This window comes from Alnus glutinosa, chromosome 12 (assembly GCF_958979055.1).
Source record: "Alnus glutinosa chromosome 12, dhAlnGlut1.1, whole genome shotgun sequence".
NCBI lineage: Eukaryota > Viridiplantae > Streptophyta > Magnoliopsida > Fagales > Betulaceae > Alnus > Alnus glutinosa.
The window spans coordinates 23,540,999-23,564,382 of NC_084897.1; the positions used below are offsets into that span (position 1 = coordinate 23,540,999).

The 23,384-nt window shown below is 35.8% G+C and overlaps 3 protein-coding genes and 1 non-coding gene across 4 annotated transcripts; 1 reads left to right on the forward strand and 3 right to left on the reverse strand.

The window, feature by feature from the left end:
• Positions 1–105: 105 nt before the first annotated feature.
• LOC133852089 (squalene monooxygenase SE1-like) lies at positions 106–5,784 on the reverse strand. The gene is made up of 8 exons (XM_062288761.1): positions 5,359–5,784; positions 4,095–4,206; positions 2,932–3,106; positions 2,629–2,797; positions 1,363–1,581; positions 1,010–1,285; positions 536–814; positions 106–434 (listed from the first exon to the last, which is right to left on the reverse strand). The coding sequence occupies exons 1-8, from the start codon at positions 5,605–5,607 to the stop codon at positions 324–326; spliced, it is 1,590 nt and encodes a 529-aa protein (XP_062144745.1). The 5' UTR covers positions 5,608–5,784; the 3' UTR covers positions 106–323.
• A 2,179-nt stretch (positions 5,785–7,963) lies between these two features.
• Positions 7,964–12,643, reverse strand: LOC133852764 (squalene epoxidase 3-like). Its single transcript, XM_062289511.1, has 8 exons — positions 12,059–12,643; positions 11,169–11,280; positions 10,804–10,978; positions 10,394–10,562; positions 9,945–10,163; positions 9,532–9,807; positions 8,908–9,186; positions 7,964–8,257 (listed from the first exon to the last, which is right to left on the reverse strand). The coding sequence occupies exons 1-8, from the start codon at positions 12,605–12,607 to the stop codon at positions 8,120–8,122; spliced, it is 1,917 nt and encodes a 638-aa protein (XP_062145495.1). The 5' UTR covers positions 12,608–12,643; the 3' UTR covers positions 7,964–8,119.
• Positions 12,644–13,781: 1,138 nt separating this feature from the next.
• On the forward strand, positions 13,782–13,873 carry TRNAY-GUA (transfer RNA tyrosine (anticodon GUA)). The gene is given in 2 exon segments: positions 13,782–13,818; positions 13,838–13,873. It is a non-coding gene; the product is annotated as a tRNA-Tyr (tRNA).
• A 612-nt stretch (positions 13,874–14,485) lies between these two features.
• LOC133851616 (DEAD-box ATP-dependent RNA helicase 16) lies at positions 14,486–22,778 on the reverse strand. Its single transcript, XM_062288109.1, has 15 exons — positions 22,499–22,778; positions 21,876–22,034; positions 21,702–21,791; positions 21,403–21,531; positions 20,926–21,026; positions 20,561–20,675; positions 19,722–19,853; positions 19,072–19,137; positions 18,714–18,893; positions 16,797–16,892; positions 16,411–16,548; positions 15,599–15,681; positions 15,248–15,285; positions 14,935–15,149; positions 14,486–14,747 (listed from the first exon to the last, which is right to left on the reverse strand). The coding sequence occupies exons 1-15, from the start codon at positions 22,667–22,669 to the stop codon at positions 14,652–14,654; spliced, it is 1,809 nt and encodes a 602-aa protein (XP_062144093.1). The 5' UTR covers positions 22,670–22,778; the 3' UTR covers positions 14,486–14,651.
• Positions 22,779–23,384: the final 606 nt, after the last annotated feature.

A 23,384-nucleotide genomic window follows, 5' to 3' on the forward strand; every position in this document is an offset into this window, starting at 1 on the left:
CGAGTTTACACAAGTATATTTTGTTTAATATTTGAACATATTATTATATTAACATATAACTCATTTATTATTATCAAATTAAATTCACCACCAACCGGACTCATCTTACGCCCCTATTCAAAATTGATTCTTCAACTTTGGAGATATTCATATTTCGGCCTTTAGTGGATGTTCGTCCAGGCTGTCCAGCTACAAACACTTTCTAGGGGTCTCACGAATAATTTATAATTGTAGAATGTCCTCTAGTGGAAGCCTATAATAAGCGTACAAATCTCCCAGTCATGCAAGTCTGTTTGCTTCACTACGTACAACAAAGCCAAAAGCTACTTGACTGGAGGAGCTCTAGCTCTATAATATGCCGGAACGGTTGCAGGGAGGAACATCTGCCTCACTCCTTCTGCCTTGATGATGGGAAATATTATACCTGACGCACTCTGTAAAAGAAACAGTTTTTTCAATAGGAATTATAGAAGAAATCTTCAATATATATAGATATTCCAACGACAATCAACCAAAAAGGAGAAAAACTACGCACCCAAATCAATCTAGCGCCAACCCACATGCGCTCGGGCGAAGGAAATGGTAGTAGGAGACGGCCAACGCCATATATTGCCACAGCAAAGAAGTGGAGAACTAAACTTAATGGACGAGGGTTCAGACCAGACAGTAAAGCCACCGGCCCTGTTGAAAATATGCCTCCAAGGCTTAAATAGTCAAAACATGCTTGGCGCATCTCCTTCCTTGCCTGATCAGGCGACGCAGAAAACACCTTATAGAGGGCACCAGCCAGAGTATTTATTGTAGACGCCACTGGCTGCAACAACAACAACCATATCATACAATAAGCTATACAATGTGAAAAATAACATCCCTTGGACATAAAAGGTTCCTTGACTTCCAACAATGTAGGAGCCAAACACGAACACAGAACAAAGAAATTCCGAAATCGCATGTTTCGAAAATCAAGACAAACAATGGAAACAACCGTTTCGTCTAGAAAGCTAATTACCTTGCGCAAGGTGTAAAAGGATTCAAGATATTTGGACAATGAACCTGCGTCGTTCAGGTTACGCAGTGGCTTGAGAAGATCTCTAAGTACAACAATATCAGATAATGCTACAGTCATCCCCCCACCGGTTAAAGGATGACGCATGTTGAAAGCATCGCCCATTAAGAGGGCTCCCGGAGTAGGATGCGGATCCGCCGGCATGCTTCTATTTGGCATAGTTCTAATATTTCCTTTATCAGCTGCAGATATGAAGGCGTCATGAAGCTCAGATGGAATCTGCAACAAAAGCTCTCACGATCAATCCTGAGCAACGGACTTGATAAGCTAAGATCATGATCGCAAAGACTGTATACCTGTGGAGCCACCACCGTTTTCAAATAGTTGGCCATCTCACCATCAGCAACAGAAGGTAATTTCTGCCCAGGTACATCAACCAAACAACGAATCTCTGTACTACTGATTGGATAAAACAAGATCGGTGAAGGGTCTGCCAAAATAACATGCCCATGATTTGCAAGTGGAAGTTGACAGTTCTCCAAGACTAAACCCACAAAACACGAGGGCACGTCTACCTGTTCAACACAATATTTGATCGTAAGTCAATCTCAGTAGACCGGAGCAAGAATGCAAATGCATGATAAGAAAACTTGATGACACGTATTAGTACATAATTAAAGTTGTATTAACACGTGTCAACAAATTAGCAATTCAGGTATGATGTAGGACAAATTATATACCGTAGAATATTAATCAAAAAACGAAAGAACTGATTGATGTGACGAATAAAGAATAATTCATATAATAAGATTTTCTTTGACACAAAGTTTTACCGTAACTAGTTTATTTTCTTTGTCACCAAGTTTTGCCCTGACTAGCTTATTTTTCTTTTCTTTTTTTGTTTTATTTCCGTTTGCAGTATATTTATTTCCTTTTAGTAGCTTTATGATTTCATTATAAATAGAAGATCAGTTGTATTGAAAATTCATTCAAGTTTATTATTAATAATATCTCAGTTTTCTCTATCAACGTGTGTGTTGGTATTTATGTATTAAGAACACAGTTTCTCTTTCACGTTCTATTGCTTCCGCTACGTCAAGCGGAAGCGATAGAACGTGAAAGAAAAACTGTATTCTTAATACACAAATACTAACACACACGTTAATAGAGAAAACTGAGATATTATTGATAATAAATTGTTCTCAGTACTCCGCTTTTTTCTTTCTTGATTAATATTCTACAATAATCTGGCCTACATCAAGGTACCTCATAGAGAAAAGGCCAGGCTGCTGAATCTACCTACCCTAGGCATGTGGGCCTGCACCCAGGGTTGCCCGAGACAGGTGAATCTTATATTTCTCCTTTTTATGAAGTTATCCGAACTGCTAACAATTTGAAAATCTTAAGTGCAGGAAATCTCTATCACATTTTTTATGTACCGTTTATTCTTAATCATATGAATGATATATTATACAACGCAGACAACCTATCTTTTTTATGAATTGAATTCAATTAGTTGTTTCTATCTTTAAAAGGAGATAGTGAGGTTTCACTTTTAACCACATTAATTAAGCAGAGTGTGTTACCATTAATTAGATAGACGTTTCAAATGATAGCTTCACCTGAGGGTTGCAAAGAGAGCGGCGCAGATTTGAGAAGCAACCATCACACACAATTGTAAGAGGAGCATAAGCTTTATGTTGTTGACCATCCTTAGATTTGTACTGAACCCCCCTAACAGCCCCATTTTCTTCAACAAGGGATGTTACTGTACCTTGCTCCAATTGTAAGCTGAGAAAAAAGATTGAACATGAAAAATGAAACTTCCAGGCCACCAGGACCAGGAGTACTGCAGGACAATAATGCCAAATTTTAACAAGCTATATATATGTGCTACAGGGAAGTAAGAAGGCAAAAAAGAATACTTGGGAAGAGTAGCTGCTTTTTCTCTCATCCTTTGTATAAAACGCCCATTGTGGAAGCTCCTCCCAGCCACATCAGAACTAAATTTTTCCAAGGGGTAAGACAGTCTAGCATTCTTTCCGTCCTTGAAGAGAGCGTATCCAAGCACTCGCTGAGCATCAATTCCCTCCAGGCAATCTGATGTCAAAGCATGCACGTGCCAGAATTCACAACCAAAACCAAGTCTCACTACTCATATCATTCTCATCCGGCTAGCCAAAATAATTGGTTAAAATGTTATTTTGGCTAGTCAAGATACTAAAATAGGAGCAAAATAAGTTGTATGTATCCGCCTCAACAATTTAGAAAAACATTTGGCGAGCTGTTACAGTGCTCGATCACCAAATGTAAAAACAAAGCATTTTGGTGTAATTACCTTTTGTCGACCAACTAACACGCATTTTTAACATGGCTTCATGAACTAACATTCTTGACACTCGGCTTCATTGAATTACTATTTACTTACCAAAATCCCCTTATGTTAGTCAACCTCCTTAAAAAACTTGAAATGACACAAATATTCGAAGTTTATAAACAAAATTTAGATAAAATACCCTTAAAATTAAACAAATTTTAAAAAAATAAAAAAAAGATTTCTGGGATGTCCGAGGTCTAGATTTTTTTAAAGTTTTTTTTATTTAATTCTTAAGTTTTAATTTTTGTTTTTTTTTTTTTTCTAAGTTTTTATTAGAATATTCTGTTTGATTTAACAAAATTTCCTAACGATGAGGGTTTTTCATAAGTAAATGGCAGTTCAATGTGGCCGAGTGTTAATTCTTTGTGCATGTCATGTGGAAAATGAATAGTAATGATGGGGACAAAAAGTAATTACGTACTCTAAACATTTTTTAATCTCTAACATTCTCTTCTCTCTCAATAAAGAATAAACAAATCCTTAAAAAAATAATATTTAAATAAAATAATAAAAGTAAATACCTAAAATAAAGAGCCGAATGCAAATGTTTTGAAAAAAAAAAGTGAATAACTAAAAATAAAAAATTGTGATTTTTAACTAAAATAGAATAGAAATTTGCATAATTAGCCGGATATAAATGCTCTATACGGTATCCAACCAATTCTCGTTGGAACAAAAGTTAGTTCACAACCATGTTCCGAAATTATATACCTTCAAGGCCCAACTCAATTAATTTCAGGTATCCTCCAGGCTGAAGAAGTTCGCCGACAATTCGGTCCGGCTCTGTCAAATCTCTTTCTATCACGTGAACCCGTCTGCCATCCTGCAATTAGTTGCAGAATAAATTAATATTCGAGTTGAAAAGGGAAATAATCAACAATTTCAAGTTAAATGGCCGTTAAAAACACACACACACACAAAAAAAAAAAAAAAAAAAAAAAAAAAAAAAAAAAAAAAAAAACTTGTAACGAGATTTGTACAGAAACCATATGCCGCTAATTCTGCCCATATATACCATCATCATTCGTTAAGAGCAAGCTGCCGTTCACTTGTAAATATGCGTGCATGCGTCCAAGCCCACAAAATTCAAGGCATGTTTGCTTAACAATTATTTTTCAAATACAAAAAAAAATTATCGATATATGTAATTTTGAATTTTTTTTTTAAAAAAAGTTGCAAACCCAAATAAGCACTTAATCGCATACCCATTACACTTGCATAAAAAAAACAAAAAAAAAAAAAAAAAATCACAACCTTTCATTTCCCTATGCAATTACTCATCTAAACTTAAAGAAATTTCAATTTAGTATATCCATCTTCTAATTTCGTAAGTTGGAATTTTTTTTTGTTAAATTCTAACGTACGAGTGTCAAAATTTTCAAAATATTCTTTATTTGTTTTAAGAAAAAAAAAATTATAAAGATTTAAAGGATAGTCAAGATTTAACGAAATTTGTAAAAATACCCACATCTGAATCTTTGAAACTTTTGAAAGAAAATTAAAAAATTTATTAAAAAAATGATAAAATATAAAATACGGATAGACTAAATTAAAAATTTTTAAAATTTATAAAGATAATTATAAAAGCGGCCAGGATTCATAAAATTAAGTTAAGTTTCCGATAAATGAATAATAATAATAAAAAATTGCTACCATGCCATGATGCCAAATTCATGAATTTGAACCGACGATATGTAACAGAATCTGAAGTGGCCGGCACCACTAAAATTATAAAACCAGAAATTAAACCTTAACAAAATTCATTGGAAAAGGTTTTCATAACAACCACGCAAACTTATACTTTCCAGAATTTCCCAATTTCGCTAAGTCAAAGCTGGGAAACCAACATAAAAATTCCATAATTAGAAAAGACCCACCCATTTTTACATCCATTAGAAAAAATGAAAAATAATTCGAGTAAAAAAAAAAAGTCAAATTTAAGATTTTTTTTGGGGAAAAAAAAAAAAAACCTTACCTTGCCGAGGGTGTAAGCGAGGGCGGAACCGACGACACCGGCGCCGACGATGATGACGTCAGTGCCGGAGCCGTTAACAGAGCGGCATTCTCCGTCGGCGAAGGTCTCTTTTGCGGATTCTTGTGGAAAATTATTCTTCTTTGTCTTTGTCTTATTGCTATTGTTATTGCAACGGAGAGTGTAGAGAAGAAGGAAGCCGAACAGGGAGGCAAAGAAGGTCCAGAGCACGTGCTGATCGACCACAACCATTTTCTTTCTCGGAACGAAACAATGCAACCAAGAAGAAGAAGAAGAAGAAGGAGAATGGGTTGGGATGAAAAGCTCTCCTTTTCGCTCTCCCTCCGATCTGGTAATGCTGGCTCTTGTTTTGGTTCTTCTGGGCGTTATGGGGGTTGATGCCTGATGGTGTGGATTTATTATGTGTCCACTATAGAGATTGCAGGACTAGCAGGAGGGAAGGGTGTGACGGTGAAAGTTTTTTTTTTATTGTCCTATTATTAAATTGTATAGAAGTTGTATAATGATTTATTATTATTATTATTATTATTTTGTCTTTTAAATTAACGTGATTTTTAAAATTATTATTTAATCAAAATTTACTTTAATGACACAAAAAATATACGTTGCATTATTGGTATACTTGCAAAGAAAATGCTGTTTTTTTTAGCAAGTGTCTACTGAAGTGGAAGTGTTTTTTTTAGTAAAAGGTGTCCATTTTTCATTTTTAAAAAAGGGACAATTTTTTTTTTATTTTTTTATTTTTTTTTTTAAAAAAAGGTATATCTATGTTAAAACTCTTTAATTGAAATCTTCAATATTGACCACAAAAAGGAGTGAGTCTGTAAATGAAATATTTCAATAAGACTTAGCATAGTAAAGAAGGAGCATAGACTTGAAAGGAAATAAGCCGACTTCTTATAATATAAGGTTATAATTAGAGAAGATCCTAGTCCGGCTAGGTAGGGGTTGGGTCTCTTACTAACTGAATTCTTAAATGAGCTTTTATTATGTTTTAATGGCAACTGTTACCAGCTTTTGGGCCTACGTTGTCAAATGTTAACTGCAGCCTAATTACGCTAAGGTTGATGGGGCACAACTTGGGTAGTTAGTTGTCTTAGTCCTATGAGTCTATGACAATTCCTTAATCCAATTTTATATTTGGACGCATGCACCAAAGGATGCAGAATCCGGAGATAATAATTTGTCTTTCTCAACTTAAACCCAACCTTTCGGTATTGTTACAAATAACGATTTGTAATTTTTATAATTTCCTGCGTAGAAATAAATCGTAGGGACCATGAGAGGGGTCTCTTTTAAACAGGAGCTTTCCTGTCGGAGCAATTTGCTTGTGCTGATTCCTTGAAAAGGAGGGCTAATTTTGCCTTTCCATTTTAAGGAATAGGCTCCTCTCACGGTCAAATCGGGTTCCAACATATAAGGCTAGGAACATTAGTTGCAGGATTTGACGTTGAAACTGGAGGCAATAATCCATCAATTTATGTGCTTTTTTTTTTTTTTTTTTTTTTGTCAAATATATATATATATATATTATCTTACATTAAGATACATTGGACATGAAACTCATATATATGAAATCTACATATATGAAATTTACATGAATAAATTTCATACCCTATATATAGAATTGATGTAAAGTAAATTATGATCATAAAAAGTGGTTTACCCCTTCGATGGGGATCCTTGCAAATCCTTCGATACGTGGCAATTTCTTGATCAGATTTCGTAAAAGACGTGTATTAATTGGAGAACTAATTAAGGTGATGAATCATGAAGCAACCTGTCATATATCCATAAAAAGTGGTCTACCCCTTTCAATGGGGAACCTTACAAATCCTGCAACACGTGGCAATTTCTTGATCAGATTTCGTAAAAGACGTGTATTAGTAATGCTTTTGTTGTAACTTGTATACAACTCTTTTGTTTTGTATTCATTTAAAAAAGCAAAAAAATACACAAAGAGTGCACTGTGTACAACAAGCATTACTCCGTGTATTAATTGGAACCATACGTGCTATCATAGCGGAGGCAGAAGGGAGAAAGATGTTTTGACCACTTGTTGCCGACCACGTGGTTATGAGCTGTACAGTAAAAACGACGTGTCCCAAACCAGAGCTTCATTTTCTCCATATCTCTAGAAGTGCATGTTATTTGTCCGACTTTACGTTTGCGTTTCGGTTTGTAATTTCAAAACCCGCAATTAAGCGTAACACATATCATAATAATTTTTTAAGTTTCGAATTTTTTTAGTTTTATATAATTATATTTTTAATATATTAATATATTTTTTTAATTATTAAGAATGACATGTGTCATTATTTTATTGGTACTAATGCAACACGCTAATAAAATTCGTCAAATGTTTTGACGAAATTCAACTGTAAAAACTAAATTGTTATTTTAAACTATTCCGAGAATTTTTGATTTATTTTTTATATTGTAAGGAGTGATTTATAATTTAAATCAACCACATAGATTGATTTTATATTTATCCCTTTAAATAATAAAAAAAATAGAGTTTGAACGGATTATTTAACTCGGTAAATGGTAATATACTCGAGTTCAGTTCAAATTAAACGCACCAAACTTAAAGATTCAATACTCTTTTTTCATTCAAAATGGATTCCTATTAAGCTTGGAGAAATACACAATTTTGAGTTCTAAGTTGTGACAGAATATGACAAATACACTTTGTAGCGGTATCAAGGAATAATGTAATTGTATAACGTCCTCTGTGGAAGCCTCAAGCTACTTGGTCTTTGCTGGCTATATCCTCAACGGGAGGAGCTCTAGCCCTGTAGTATGCCGGAACGGTTGCAGGGAGGAACATCTGCCTCACTCCTTCTGCCTTGATGATGGGAAATATTATACCTGACGCACTCTGCAGAAGACAAAGTTGTTCAATAGGAATTATAGAAGAAATTTTCTACATAGATATTCTTGTTTTCCCTTATATCAACATCACAGGCACTTGAGATTCCGAGAACATTTCTCGCTTATTTTGGAGTGAAAAAAGAAACTTGTGTCACAGAAAACAACAGTACTTGCAAAATGGCACCAAAAACAAGTGGTTTTACGAACAGTTCATTTGATCGAAGTCCCAACACATTAATAGTTCAAAGTAAGAGACTATTCACGCTAGTAAAAAGTGAAGCTATTGTGGTTTCACATTTCATCACTGTGCTTAGTATGGTCAGGGCTAACAATATAAAGAAAAAATGGATGAAAGAATTAAAAAGAGCATAAAATTTGAGTTGAAAGTATGAAATGGCTGTTGATGTAAAACAGCTTGGAGAAGAAATGCAATCTCATGACTGGCTAAATTCAGCACTGAACGGCGAACGCATTGGCAGTATTATGAGTCGTTCATGGTCTGAGACTCAGAAAATTATGACCATAAAGCCCATAGGGTAGTCTACTTTTAATTCATATCCATGGACATTAAAAGGGTACGAAAAAAGAGAAGAAAAACTATCTGCATGACAAGGTATCTACAACAATCAACCAAAAAAAAGGATAGAAACTGCACACCGAAATCAATCGTGCTCCAATCCACATGCGTTTAGGCGAAGGAAATGGTAGTAGCAGACGACCAACCCCATATATTGCCACAGCAAAGAAGTGGAGAACTAAACTTAATGGACGAGGGTTCAGACCAGAGAGTAAAGCCACCGGTCCTGTTGAAAATGAGCCTCCAAGGCTTAAATAGTCAAAGCATGCTTGTCGCAGCTCCTTCCTTGCCTGATCAGGTGAAGCAGAAAACACCTTATAGAGGGCACCAGCCAGAGTATTTATTGTTGATGCCACCGGCTGCAATAACATTCATATCATACAATAAGTTATACAATGTGAAAAATAACATCCTTTGGACATAAAAGGTTCCTTGTCTTCCAACAGTTTTTGAGCCAAACAGGATCACAGATCAAAGCAATTCCTTAATCACATGTTCCAAAAAGAATTCAGCATAAGATTTTTAATATTATTCATGATGCAATTTTAATTTTGGGTTCTAGACAAACAACGGAAACTGCCCTTTCTTCTAGTGATGATCACTGCCACTTTTCCATCCAATTCTATTTGCACCACATACAATCAGCAACCAATGCCCACACTGTATACATTTCATCATGATACTTTTGGTTCTAGAAAGCTTACCTTGCGCAAGGTGTAAAAGGATTCAAGATATTTGGACAATGAAGGTGCGTCATTCAGGTCACGCAGTGGCTTCAGAAGATCTCGAAGTACAACAATATCAGATAGTGCCACAGTCATCCCACCACCAGTTAAAGGATGACGCATGTTGAATGCATCACCCATTAAGACGGCTCCAGGAGTAGGATGTGGATCTGCTGGCATGCTTCTATTTGGCATAGTTCTAATACTTCCTTTATCAACTGCAGATATGAAGGCATCATGAAGCTCAGGGGGAATCTGCAACAGAAATTCTCTTGATTAATCCAAGTTACAGGGAATGCATGTTCGTGTTGAATCCCAAGTGAAACAAGGATGAAAAATAAATAATATAGAAGTACTTTCACTGTGGAGCCATTAGCAAAAGGAATAGATACCTGTGGAGCCACCACTGTCTTCAAATAGTTGGCCATTTCACCATTAGCAACAGAAGGTAATTTCTGACCAGGTACATCAACCAAACAGCGAACTTCTGTACTACTGATTTGGTAAAACAAGATGGGTGAAGGGTCTGCTAAAATGACATGTCCATGATTTGCAAATGGAAGTTGACAGTTTTCTAAGACTAAACCCACAAAACACGAGGGAACATCTACCTGTTAAAAAATAGTATTTTACCATAAGTCAGTCTCAGTAGACCGGAGAAAGAATGCAAATGCCAAACTGCAAGAAGTAGATGTATATGCAAACAGACATTATTGTTCTCTAGACCCGGATTTTAACAGTTATACATTATAAAAGTCTATATAACCAGCAGTCATTTTCCAATTCAATTTTAACGACACCAAGCAAAACACTATTATTAGATAGTAGATGGTAGCTTCACCTTCGGGTTGCAAAGAGTGCGGCGCAGATTTGAGAAGCAACCATCACACACAATTGTAAGAGGAGCATAAGCTTTATGTTCTTGGCCATCCTTGGATTTGTACTGAACCCCTCTAACAGTCCCATTTTCTTCAAGCAGGGATGTTACTGTACCTTGCTCCAATTGCACACTGAAAAGATGATTGAACACGAAAAGGAGCACAAAAAAAAAAAAAAAAAAAAAAGGAAGAGAAGAAGGATGTCTTGAGTACATTGTAAAACCTCAAAATGAATTCAAGAAAAATGAAACATCCACCAGGAGTGCAGGACAATGCCGAGTTTTAACAAGCTACAGTGTAGGAGCATTGTGGAGTGATGATAGCATCAAACTTTACTATGCTACACCAAAAGGAAGAAAGCAAGAAGGAATACCTTGGAAGAGTAGCAGCTTTTTCTCTCATCCTTTGGATAAAACGCCCATTGTGGAAGCTCCTCCCAGCCACATCGGAATTAAATTTTTCCAAGGGATAAGACAGTCTAGTATTCTTTCCGTCCTTGAAGAGAGCGTATCCAAGCACGTGCTGAGCATCAATTTCCTCCACGCAATCTGATATCAAAGCACATGTTTCAAAATTCATAACCAAAACCCAAGTCTTAGTACTCATGATACCAAATCCAACTAATTCTTTTTGGAACAAAAGTTAGTTCAAAACAATGTTCTGAAATTATGCTTAAAACTTTTGTTGTACTTGAAGGTTGCTGTAAATTACAATAAGAAGGTTATCTTCCATGCATACCTTCAAGGCCCAACTCAATTAATTTCAGGTATCCCCCAGGCTGGAGAAGTTCACCAACAATTCGGTCTGGCTCTGTCAAGTCTCTTTCTATCACACGAACCCGTCTTCCATCCTGCAATTAGTTGCAGAACAAATAAGTTCCGACTTGAAAAAGGAAATAACCAAGAACTTCAAGTTAAATAGTCGTTCAAAAATTGCATGTCAAGTAGGTGAGGTAAAACACAAAATCTTGTAACAAGATTTGTTTAACAAATTATATGGGGCTAATTCTGCTCATGCCAGTAAATCATTCATTAAGAACAACCTGCCTTTCACACATAATATGTGTGCAAGTCCACAAAATTGACCCAAAACTCTACTATTAATACATCTTAAAACACCTATTAGGTGGCTGTAACTTCCTTAGTTAATTTTACCATTCAGTCAACCCTACCACCCCATTTAATATATTGTTTTCAATGCAACCCCATTTGATTAAACCGTTAAACAAACTTCTCCCATACTCTTTGCACTTGCATCATCTACTTCCACAAACATCCACCACTCCCGAAATTCATAACAGATTCCCCAATAAAGTATAACAACGCAATCATTATATAGAGGGAAAAAAAATTCCCACCATCCCATGATGCCAAATTCATGAATTTGATCAGGGGCCGACAGTACGTTACAGACTCTTAAGTAGTACCAATAAAACCAGAAATTAAAACGTTAACAAAATTCATTGAAAAAAGTTTCTATAACAGCCAAGACAAATATATGCTTCCCAGAATTCTCTAATTCCTATATAAGTCCAAGCTGGAAAATCAACATCAAAGTTACCATAATCACAAAAGAATTCGACTTAAAAATATCAAATGTAAGATTTCTTTTTGAAAATAAAACTTTACCTTGCCGAGGGAGTAAGCGAGGGCGGAACCGGCGACACCGGCGCCGACGATGATGACGTCGGTGCCGGAGACGTTAACGGGACGGCATTCTCCGTCGGCGGAGCTCTCTTTCGCGCATTCTTCTGGGAAATTCTTCTTCTTTGTCGTTCTTTTATCGCCGTGGGTATTGCTATTGCGACGGAGAGTGTAGAGAAGAAGGAACCCGAGAAGCGAGGCAAAGAAGGTCCAGAGAACGTGCTGATCGACCACAACCATTTTCTTCCTCAAAACGGAACAATGGAACCAAGAAGAAGAAGAAGAAGAAGAACAATGGGCTGGGATCAAAAGCTCTCCTTTTCCCTCTACCTCTCTGGGAATGCTGGCTCTTGTTTTGGTTCTTCTGGGCGCTATGGGGCTTGATGGTGTGGATTTATTACACAGGACGAGAGGGATCGTTGGAGGGAATGGGGTTTTATAGAGAATGCGGTGGTGAAGTCGATGTGAACGTGGGTTTGGATGATTTAAGGAGGGAATGTGGGTTTGGATGCTTTTGTAGGAGATTTGGAGCATTTGGAAATGGCAGTGGGGGTAATGACGACCTGACTTGATTATTGTCTTTTGGGCTTCTTCTTTTTATTATTGTTAAGAAATTTGATTAAGAGAGAATAAAGGGTTGTCTTTTAGGTTAATGCCCTCCAATTAAGGTCTTTAATATTGACCACAAGAAGAAGTTTATGTGAAATAGTTAGGTAAAAATTAATATAATTAAATAAGGCGTGGTCTTTGACCAAGTGATTTTTAAATGAGATTTATTATGTTTTTATTAGGGGTGACCACCCCATGATTATTTGTCACCAATCCCCAATCCGTGGAATTGGCGGTCCTATTGCATTGCAATTGCAATAAGGCAATTTATACGAGAGCATGGAGAAATTTCACTTGTTTATATGTGTTTTAAGTAGCTTGAACCCTATCTATTTGAATTGTTCGAGCTTCTACTTAATTAGGTAAGACACGCTTAACTCTCACATAAGATTACTCTATTTCAATATCATAGTCTCTATTGCATTAGATTCTGATCGTATTGTCATCAGTGTGAGATACATTGGTTAACTTTAAGCCAAGCTAATTAATTAAGAGTATCAAGCTGTTTTTTGAGTATCAGAAAGCGGCTGAAGTGGGGACTTGTGTCATTTAATACTTTGTACTATTTTGTGTTGTTATTTTGTCTGATCGGCAAATGTTAATGTCGTTTGCGTAATGATAAATTTCTTTGAGTCTTGACTACAATAAAAATAAAAATAAAAAATACTTGAAAGATTTTTGGAAATGTTCGGGGATTTATTGTATTGTGTTTCTTTTTTGTTATATTATAATTCATAAAACTAGTTGCTAATGAATAAACACTCTAATTATCTTGAATTCGGCTTCTATCTACTTTTAGTTAAAATTTGACTCGTTATAATTGAAACATGTGTTCCTTATGTTATGCCATAGAACACGTGTTCCAATCCTATATGTTCTCACACTTTATTACATTTGATGCCTCTAAGAGATTGATACTCTTTTACAAAGTGATCTCCATTGTCCATTGAAAGAAACTAGTGAACTGGTCATAAAGATTTTCAATAAAACAAAAAAAAAAAAAAAGAACTGGTCATAAAGATGCTGGGATACCATTTTTATAACAGAGAAATCAATTTATATTTGAGTATATATTTAGTTTGGAGAAGTTTATAGCAAACCGACCTTAGCTCAGTTGGTAGAGCGGAGGACTGTAGTGGTGTCGCCTAGCAGAAAATCCTTAGGTCGCTGGTTCGAATCCGGCAGGTCGGATTTTGTTTTCTTTTTTCACTGCCTGTTCCTTCGTTTTGGTTGGGAAAAATTGGGGACTCAGAAAAGTCAATACATTTTCATTCAACTCCAGGCTATAGAGTTGAAAAAGCCCAAGAATACACGTCCAGTTAGCCTAACCCAATCCATTTTATTTGGCAAAAAGAGTATTCGTTAGATCAAGAATTGGACACGCGTCTTACATCTACATTATAATGAAAGGACATATGAGGGTTTTTTCACATTGCAATTTTGTATTTCATGTTCTATAAAAATTATTATTATTATTATTATTAATCAAGTCTAAATGAATAATTTTGTAAAATTCTAGAATATAGATAGAAATCTAGGTTTCTTAAATAGATATTGTGTTAAGCTATTTTACTCAAACCACTCAACAAAATGGGTAAACAAACTCAAAGGGTTTTGAGAAATTGATGAATTAAGATTGAATATGAAATCAAACTCAGCTAAACGTAAGCTTGGCAACTAAATGAACAAACCAAGTTTGAACATCTTACTAAGGAGTCTATTGTTTATCCAAGCATAAGCATGATCCTAATTATGCAAGGTTTCGGTATTATTTGACGAGTAATTGTAACTATAGACCATTCAAATCAGTAAGAGCCAGACCCAATGAAAATAGAATTCTATGAGGAAATTTTGACAATGTCTATCCGGATATAGAGCCATTTGAAGGGGAACTCAAATTTAATACAAAACTGTGGGGGCTTTTATTGCCAACCCCAGGTTACAGGGATTTACAGCTAAAACTATTAAATCAGATAGATTTTCTCTTTTTGTGTTTATGGCTGTTATCACCATCTTTGTCCTCTCTCTTTATCCCACCATTGCGAGCTCTTTTTGGTGCCTGAGACTGAATCAATTCAAATCCATAAGTTTCCATACGGCCCATAGCCAGCTTTACAAAAGAAGAAGAAGAAAAAAACAGATGTTGGCAATATCTCATCCTTGATTTCTTAGAAGCACTGTCAATATCACTAGCATGAAAATTGGCAAAACCTAGCATCATCCAAGGAATGAAGTAAAAGAAGCAAGAATACCTCGGCAGAGAATGTCTTGAGAGGGTCTTTATTTTTCTTTAATTTTCTCTTAGATCCCCCGCGGCGAGAAGAGTTGGTATTTCCCATTGCAGCCCCAGCAAGCTTAACAAATTTGCTGGCTTCTTGAGTTGTTGGGTCCAAAAGGTAGTCGGGCACATCACGTAGGTGAGGAGGAGGGGGCTTCTTGCTGAGAACTTTGTCATGTTTCAATAGATCTGCTCAAAATATGAGTTCAACTCTTGAAACTTAGGCATGCAGCAAACAGGAAATATAGAAATAAGAATGCAGACATCCAACCAATAAAATTCATTACCTAAGTCCCTTGGGTTAACTTCAAAATGAGCTTTCAACCTAGACAGACAGAGGCAGATCATCAGAAAGACCAGCGGAATCATACATACGTGAAGTAACACACAATTAAGACAAGGCTGGAAAGCTTAATCAATAGAGTGACTACTCAATACAAGTAAACTAGTGCGCCATAACCAAAACTAGAAATATATGAAGAACAAAGACAGAAGTCAGACGCTAAATACAAGCCTTAGGAAAGTCAGAAGACTAGATTTGACTATTTTTACTAGTCATAGATCTATTTAGCAAAATATTTGGTTTAAAAGGAGCTCCTAATTAATCTCCAGAAAAGCAATATTTCGTATATACTCACTTTTCAGAGTTGAGAATTTCATTCCTCAAATCTTGAGCTCGTGACTCTCTAACCGCAACTTTTGTCACACTCTTCGCAACATCCTGTAAAAGTCATGATTTCCAATTAATCATTTGTGTTTTTCTTTAGCAACCATTTTTACCCAAATTTGAAGCTCATAACTCAACTACCACCCATTGGATAAGGAATTTTAGAAAAAGAGAAACTTCTACAAGAGTCATGTACAGCAAGATTTCTATGTACTTCCTCCCAAAGGAGTAGAGAACATGAAATGATCCATGGCACATTGGCACTATATCTAAACCCAAAAAAAAAAAAAAAGAAGAAGAAGAAGAAGAAGATAGAAAGAAAGGTACAAGGGGAAAACCGTGCTTGGTTGTTTTGATGTGCTTGGTAAAGGAACAAATATTGAAAATAAAGAAGAAGAAGAGGAAAAACTGTGCATGATAGCCCAAGAAAAGAACTAGCAGCTTGATTTTCATTTGTGCATAATGAGCAACAACCATTGACAAAGAGTATATCCTTTGTCCCTTTCACTAGAAAAAAATATTGCTGTCAAATTCTCACAATCTTCTCTCTTCTTTGTGTGTGTGTGTTTGTTTCTTTCTATTTTTGGGGGTCGATGACATTGGGAGAACATTTCGAAGTTGAAGTTGGGAGCTATAAAATTATCAGCATGTCAAAGCTGGAAGATTATATTCTACCAAAAAAAAAAAACAGATTAAGGTAATTGCAAGACTGTCATCGATCACAGGATAGCCAAGTTAAAAAAATAAAGTTATCAGTGAGAAAGATAAAGAATTAACAATTACCTCAGCTCTGTATCGTAAAGATTCCACTGCATTCTTAGAGAGTAAAGAAAATGGGGTAATTAGGTTTGAGTCCTTGTTTTCATCATCCCCTAAAAAAGATTTTACTTCTTCAAAAACTTCCATCTCATCTGAAGAAACCTGTAAAATGAAAACGTATTAGAACTGCAGAAAGCAGAGGAAAAGTTACTATGAAAGAGATTATAATCCAGTCATCATCCTCTATATCATTACCATCATCCAAGCTAGAACACCATGGGGGGGAAGGGGGGTGGGGGGAGGATGGGTCTAAGTTTTAGAGTTATCAGTCCCTACCATAAAAGGAGAAACTGCAATTTTGCTTGGATTGTCCTACACGATTAATTTTAATTGTTTGAATAAGAACTCACAAGAGAGATAGAAGCACCAGCATTGTGTGCTCTTCCGGTGCGTCCAATTCGATGTACATATCCAGCAGCGCTTTGAGGCATCTCAAAATTTATAACCTGTTAAAAGGAGAGAGAAAAAAAAAAGGCAGTGCCAGTGTTGTTAAATGGCATCCTAATTCACCCTTCAAAAAGAATGGCAAACTAACCAGACACAACATTTCCCAAGTAAATCATAACAGGGTACAATAAGAACTTTTTTAAAAATAAGTAATGCATGACATTAATAAGCAGATTGGAGCGCAACCCTAATACACATGATGTATACAAGACATAACACCCATAATGATTAAAAGAACAGAAATCCACAAATTTTCAGAAGAGTTAATAAAATGTGAGATATTATACGCCCCTGTCCATATGTAAAGTGATTTGACTAAGATGTTCTTCAGCTCTTCCATCAAATTCTCACGATCTTCAAGACATCTTTCATTCCACTCTCCATATGCTCCACATTAAGCACAAAAGGGACATCCTCCAAGTGGCAAAAACCGAACACCTTCCCAACTGCCACGCCAACAATCTCTATCACTCTTCTAAGCATGACCCATTCTACTCCAAAAAGCCTAAAAATCAGATTCCATAATTCTCTTATCACTTCACAATGGAGAAAAAGATAATCCATGAATTCCTCGCTCTTTTTACACATGCAACACCAGTCAACCACTATTACTTTTCTCTTCCTTAGGTTATCCAAAGTCAGAATCTTTCCAAGAGCCACAGTCCACACAAAGAAACTCACTCTCAATGGAACAGTGACTCTCCAAATACTCTTCCAAGGAAAAGATGAACCCCCCAAACTACATAACTCTTGAAAAAACGACCTTACTTCAAACTTCCTCCTCTTTGAAGGGATCCACCAAATACGATCCTCGCCATCTTGTCTCAATCTAAGGAAATACAACAAATCAAAAAATGTAATCACCAAATCGACCTCCCACTCCTGTACAAATCTTATAAAAGATAAATTCCACTGAAGATTACCATTAGAAAACCGTATATCATCCACAATCCATGCCTCCCCTCCTTACAACAGGCAATACGAAACAACTCCATAAAAGATTCCTTCAATGGTTGATCCCCACACCATAAATCATGCCATAACCTAAATCTTAGTTTCATACTTCATATCTGCCAAATATTGAGAAAAAAAAAAAAACCCCCCACACCCTCCTAATATGTTTCCACACTCCAACTCCAAAGGGTCCCTCTACCTCCTTAGAACACCAACCTCCGCTCATACTCTAAGAACTCGATTCATCCTTAAGCAGAATAAGAAACAAGAAGCACCATAACCATGGAAACAAGGAAAAATGCATGAAACGCGGTGCTTCTTATATTTATCCTCGATGTTCATAACAACATCCACTCTCAAGCCTAGGTGATTGAATTAATCAACCATATGTCCTCAAATTATAAAGGAGGACACATATAGTTATGTGATTTTGGGATTGGTGGCAACAGCCATAAGTTTGGATCAAAAAGCCTTTGGCATTTCATGATGCTTAATAGGGACAGTAAGATTTCGTATGATTTGAACTCCAATTTAAACAAATATATGGTCTCATCATTCCAGTGTAAAAATTAACTCGTGTGAAAATGAAACTTACTATAACTTGTTAATCAAAGAATGTGATCATATGATTTTCTTACTTACATCCACCCACAAACACACAAATTCATATATTTCATACACACGCACACGCACACGCACACACACATATATATAAAACTCAGCTTGAATTGTTACAAGAGAACATCAAGTTAGCAGGTTTGAAATCCCATAAACTACCAAGTCCAATTCAAATAACAAAAAAGCCAATAGCAACAAAATTCCAAGAGTTCGTACACGTGCATAGAAGCAAACCATCATTCACATACCGTGTGTACATTTTTGAAATCAATACCCCTCACTACTCCAAATTCAGAGTCTAGTTTTTGCTTGGCGTGCTTTCTAGACTTTCTTGGTTCAGCATTACTTTCCAAATCGGCTTTTTCCTTCTCTTTTGTTTGGCTGTCATCAGTTGCAATTAAATAATCGAAGAGCCCAGCATTGAATTCCTGATGACAATTCCAGCAATATTAGAGTACTGGTAGGTAATGACATAGTCATAAAACCCATCAATGAGGACAATGTAAAGTATCATTCTTAAAATGATAGGCTAGCAGCTAATCTACCATAATTAAATTTAGGGAAAAAGATTGTTACAAGCTTTCAGTATTGAGTATTAAAGCAGACCTCAAGAATATGGAGGCGAGAATTCTGTGGCAACTCAGCATTTAAAACAGCAGACTTAATTCCAAACTGCATCCAAAAATAAAAAAAAAATAAAAAAAATCAGTTGTGGAAGGAAACAAATGAAACAAAGAATTTTTTTTGATAAGTAAGAAGTGAAACTTACACGTTATGTGTTAGTATCAGCAATATTCTTTGTTTCATTTTTTTATGAAACAAGAAATGAAACAAAGAATATTGCTGATAACTAACACATAACATGTAAGTTTTAGTGGTTCTACTTAAAGGAGAAGAAAAACCAGTCAACTTCTTTCTTCTAAAATGATTTTTTTTTTTTGGAGGGGGGGGGGGGGGGGGGGGGGTGGGGTGGTTGGTTAAAAAAGTGCAGCAAACAAAATGAAGTGAGCAACAGCCTTTTAGACAGTATAACAGTTAAAAAAAATAGTATAGAAAATAAAATCATTGTTACCCAAGACTGAATAGATTGTAGGTATTGGAGGTTCAACTCTTGAAGACAAAATATAATAGCTTAAAAGAGAAACAGCTGCCTATGCAAAAGAAGGTAAGTATTTCCTAGAGATCTTTTTTTTTTTAAAAAAAAAAAAAAGAGAATAAATGTGATTTAGTGCATGCATCAAAAGGATTCTGTGTACCTTTTCCAGAAATAATTTCACTCTATAACCCATGTCAATGGTATTGGTAAATATCAGAACTTTCTTTTGAACCAACTCCAACTTCAAGAGGGCAAGGATGTAAAGTAATTTATCACGGCCACTGCATGAAATCTAAAAGCATAAGAAAGAATGACATTAAGCTCATTACTTGATGATAACTTCACTATCCAAACAAATAAAACGATTAATGAACATAACAGAAATCCATACAGATCAATGATGCAAACAACAATAAAAAATATTTTAAAAAGACAAACAAAATATACTTCATTTGAAAAATTAAAGGTGCAATTCACCATAACATTTGAAAAAATGAGGTGAATAATGACTAACAATAACACAACGATAGCAATGACAACTTCACAACTCAAGTGTGAAATGACAAGTTACGCAACCACATACTAGATATGGCCAGATACATTCATGTGCATTATGGAATTTCATGCATGGATTGTAATGCAGAAATAGTTGGTTGTGGCTGACTGAAGTAATCTTGCCCACACTCTTGTTAATTGTGTTATGAAAATGGCAAGACATATAGCTAGAGATTTTGTAGCATCCTGTCTTGCCATAACAGGGAAGTAAAACCTAACATATGTTGGTAATGGCCAGACCCATGCCATGAGCCCAACGGTGCAATAAAAATTTATCTTAGGAGAGCCACTAACTCCTTTTTTTTTTTATAAGTAGGAGGGCCACTGACTCGTACAAATTATATGATTCCCATGTGGGAAAATATTGGTCCATTGCCAGAGGAAAATTATCAGAAAGGCATGACAGTTTTCATAGCTTCCTAAAATGGGCATATCAAATCTTACCCAAAATTGCTGAACATTTTTCGGGATAATCTCATCCTTAATATCTCCCACTTCTGGCAAAGTCAAAATGAAGGGGTTGTGTAAAATCAGCTTCTTCAATTTCTCAACATCACCACTGCAAAATATCACAATAACAAAAAAGATATCATAGAGAACAACCATATTGGGCAGCAAACCCTTGAAGGATACCTAAGTATGAGAAAGAGGTAAAGGACACATATACTCTGAAGTGAACTCAATGGAACACCATTCATGTGTGGTCATGGAGGAAAATAGACATAAGGCACAATGTGCTCTGATAATCATAAACTACCTTCAATTAGCACAAAAATTGAAGTCGCACAAGTATACAGTAAAAAACCAACCTTGATGTAGCAGACATAAGAAGGCATTGACAACGTCTAGGGATATGAGCTGTAAGAGCTTTTATATCATCTTCATAGCCATATGACAAGAGAAGATCTGCCTGAAAACAAAAATAAATCAATCATCTCTCCACAAGAGAATACTATGTAACTATGTCTCAATGGTCAAGAAAGAAAATATCCATACATAAATGGTTCTGATCAACTGCTCTTTATGTTACCAGTTGAAAGAACAACATAATGGATGTTTTCAAGTTCTGGTTACTAAATAAGCAGGAAAAAACTTTCCATTTACATTCTAAATGAGACAAATATTCTGCAAACAAAATCAGTTAAGCCGCAAATAGTTGTTCAAGGCGCACAAAATTAGGCAATAATTCTTTGTAGTATGCTGTTAGCATAGAATCTACATGCTGTGAAACTCAGCCAGAGCCCAAGAAATAAAACTTCATGGCAAATTCAGCATTGTATGCTCACCTCATCAAGTACTAGAATTTCAAGTGAGCCATTGATGGATGCTGGTTGAAGTACACCAGCTGAAAAGCATTTTGGTATACAAGCAGGTGTAGAAACCAGAATATCAGGAGGTCCTGCTAATGCAGTCCGCTGCAACCAAAATTCAGGATCCAACAAGAGTTAGTGAAAACATGTCTGTATTGCATAGCCTACAAGTAAACATTATAACTAGAAAGGTATCTACAGGAGTGCATCTATACGCAAGTGTAAATGTGCTTAATGCTTTCTCAAAAAGAAAAATAAAAAGAGATTGAACAAACCAAATCAGAAGCAGGCATACTGCTCGTCAACTGTACAACTTTCAATTGAACTCTACATAATTCAATGAGAGATGAGACCTCTGTATAAACCTGGAAATACACAGACACATTTAATTCACAGATGAAACAAGAAGTGAAAGCATTACAAATCAAACCGGAGATACTTAATTGTACCTGCTGACACAGCTCACGAGTTGGGACAAGAATGAATGCACTTGGAGCGAGCTTATTCTTTGAACCAGAATCAGCAAACAGCTTCTGAAGTAATGGAAGGAGGTATGCAAAGGTCTTCCCAGAACCTGTCTTCGCACGGGCAACAACATCCTTACCTTCCTAAAAGCACGGCGAAGTACAACAGTCAACCAAAGCATAAAAAATGTTAATTGACCCGCCATTTGGTTGCCAAGAAAGGAGCAAAACAAAAGGCAAAATCAAATTTCGACTCTGATATGGCCTTTACAAGATAATTAAAAGATCAAATGAATTCGAAATGTCCCCTTAAAACTTAGGATCCCGGCACACAGTCAAATCAACCGCCCTTAGCCCAATACAACTCTGACTAACTTGAGGTAAAATTATCATCACTTTCTATTTTCTCTCCGTTTTCTTAGCAAGCAAATGGGGGGTCATGCATTCAGATAAGCATAAAGCTAAAGTTTTGATCAATAAACTAATGAAAAGTTCACTAACTAAAAAACTCAAAAATTTCCCACATTTTCTGAGCAGCCACACAGAGCATAGACAAAGTTAAACAGCTAGACATCATAGAAGCTGCGATTAATGCAACAAAAACTCACTAATATTAGAGGAATAGCGACTAGCTGAATTGGAGTGGGTTTCTCAATCCCCTTCTTTATTAATGCGCGTATAAGACGAGGGTCCAACCCTAGCTCTTCGAAGCTTTGTTCCTCTTCCTCTTCTTCATTGTGTGCAATCTCTTTCGGGGGTATTTCCATACTTTCAGCCATTCACTCTCGCTTTGGCTGTCAACAAATGTGGTCTTCGTATAAAACCCTTCTTTTCTAAATTAGGGTTTATGGGAGGGAGAGATGGATTCGGATCCTCTCCAGAGAGCAGCAAGTTCGCGGCTAGGGAGGCCTTTAAAACAATCGAAGGTTCATAATGGGCCACGTCATTTAAAATAAACAAGCGGAAAACTTGACGACTGACGTTAGACGTGAGGAACAAAAAGAAGCTCAAACAAAAAGAAAAAAAAAAAAAAAATGAAATGGAAAGATCGAAGACCCAGATCACGTACAAAAGAATTGATCATGATTTAACAGTTTCTTTCGCATAAAGTAGAGAATTTGAAATACAAATAAAGATTGAGAGCTGAGCTATTCAAATTTTCTTTAAATTTTAGCTAAATAATTTATTTTTAATATTTTCTCTATCACTTTAAAAAAAAACTTTTTATATCAAATTTTTAAAATATTTATAGATATTATTTTTTATTGATTTTGAGAGCAATAACTTTAACAATTTTAACTACAATAAAAAGTTGTTCCAAACAAGTAAAATAAATTTGGGGAAACTTCACAAAAGGGTATCAAATTATAGTGCTTTTTCAATTATTGGTACTGATGTAGCAAAACGTTCAATTGAATGTATAAATTTATCAAAACCGTGCAATGTAGGGTATTCCATCACCATCTGTTCCAAATCGATGACGGAACCCAAAAC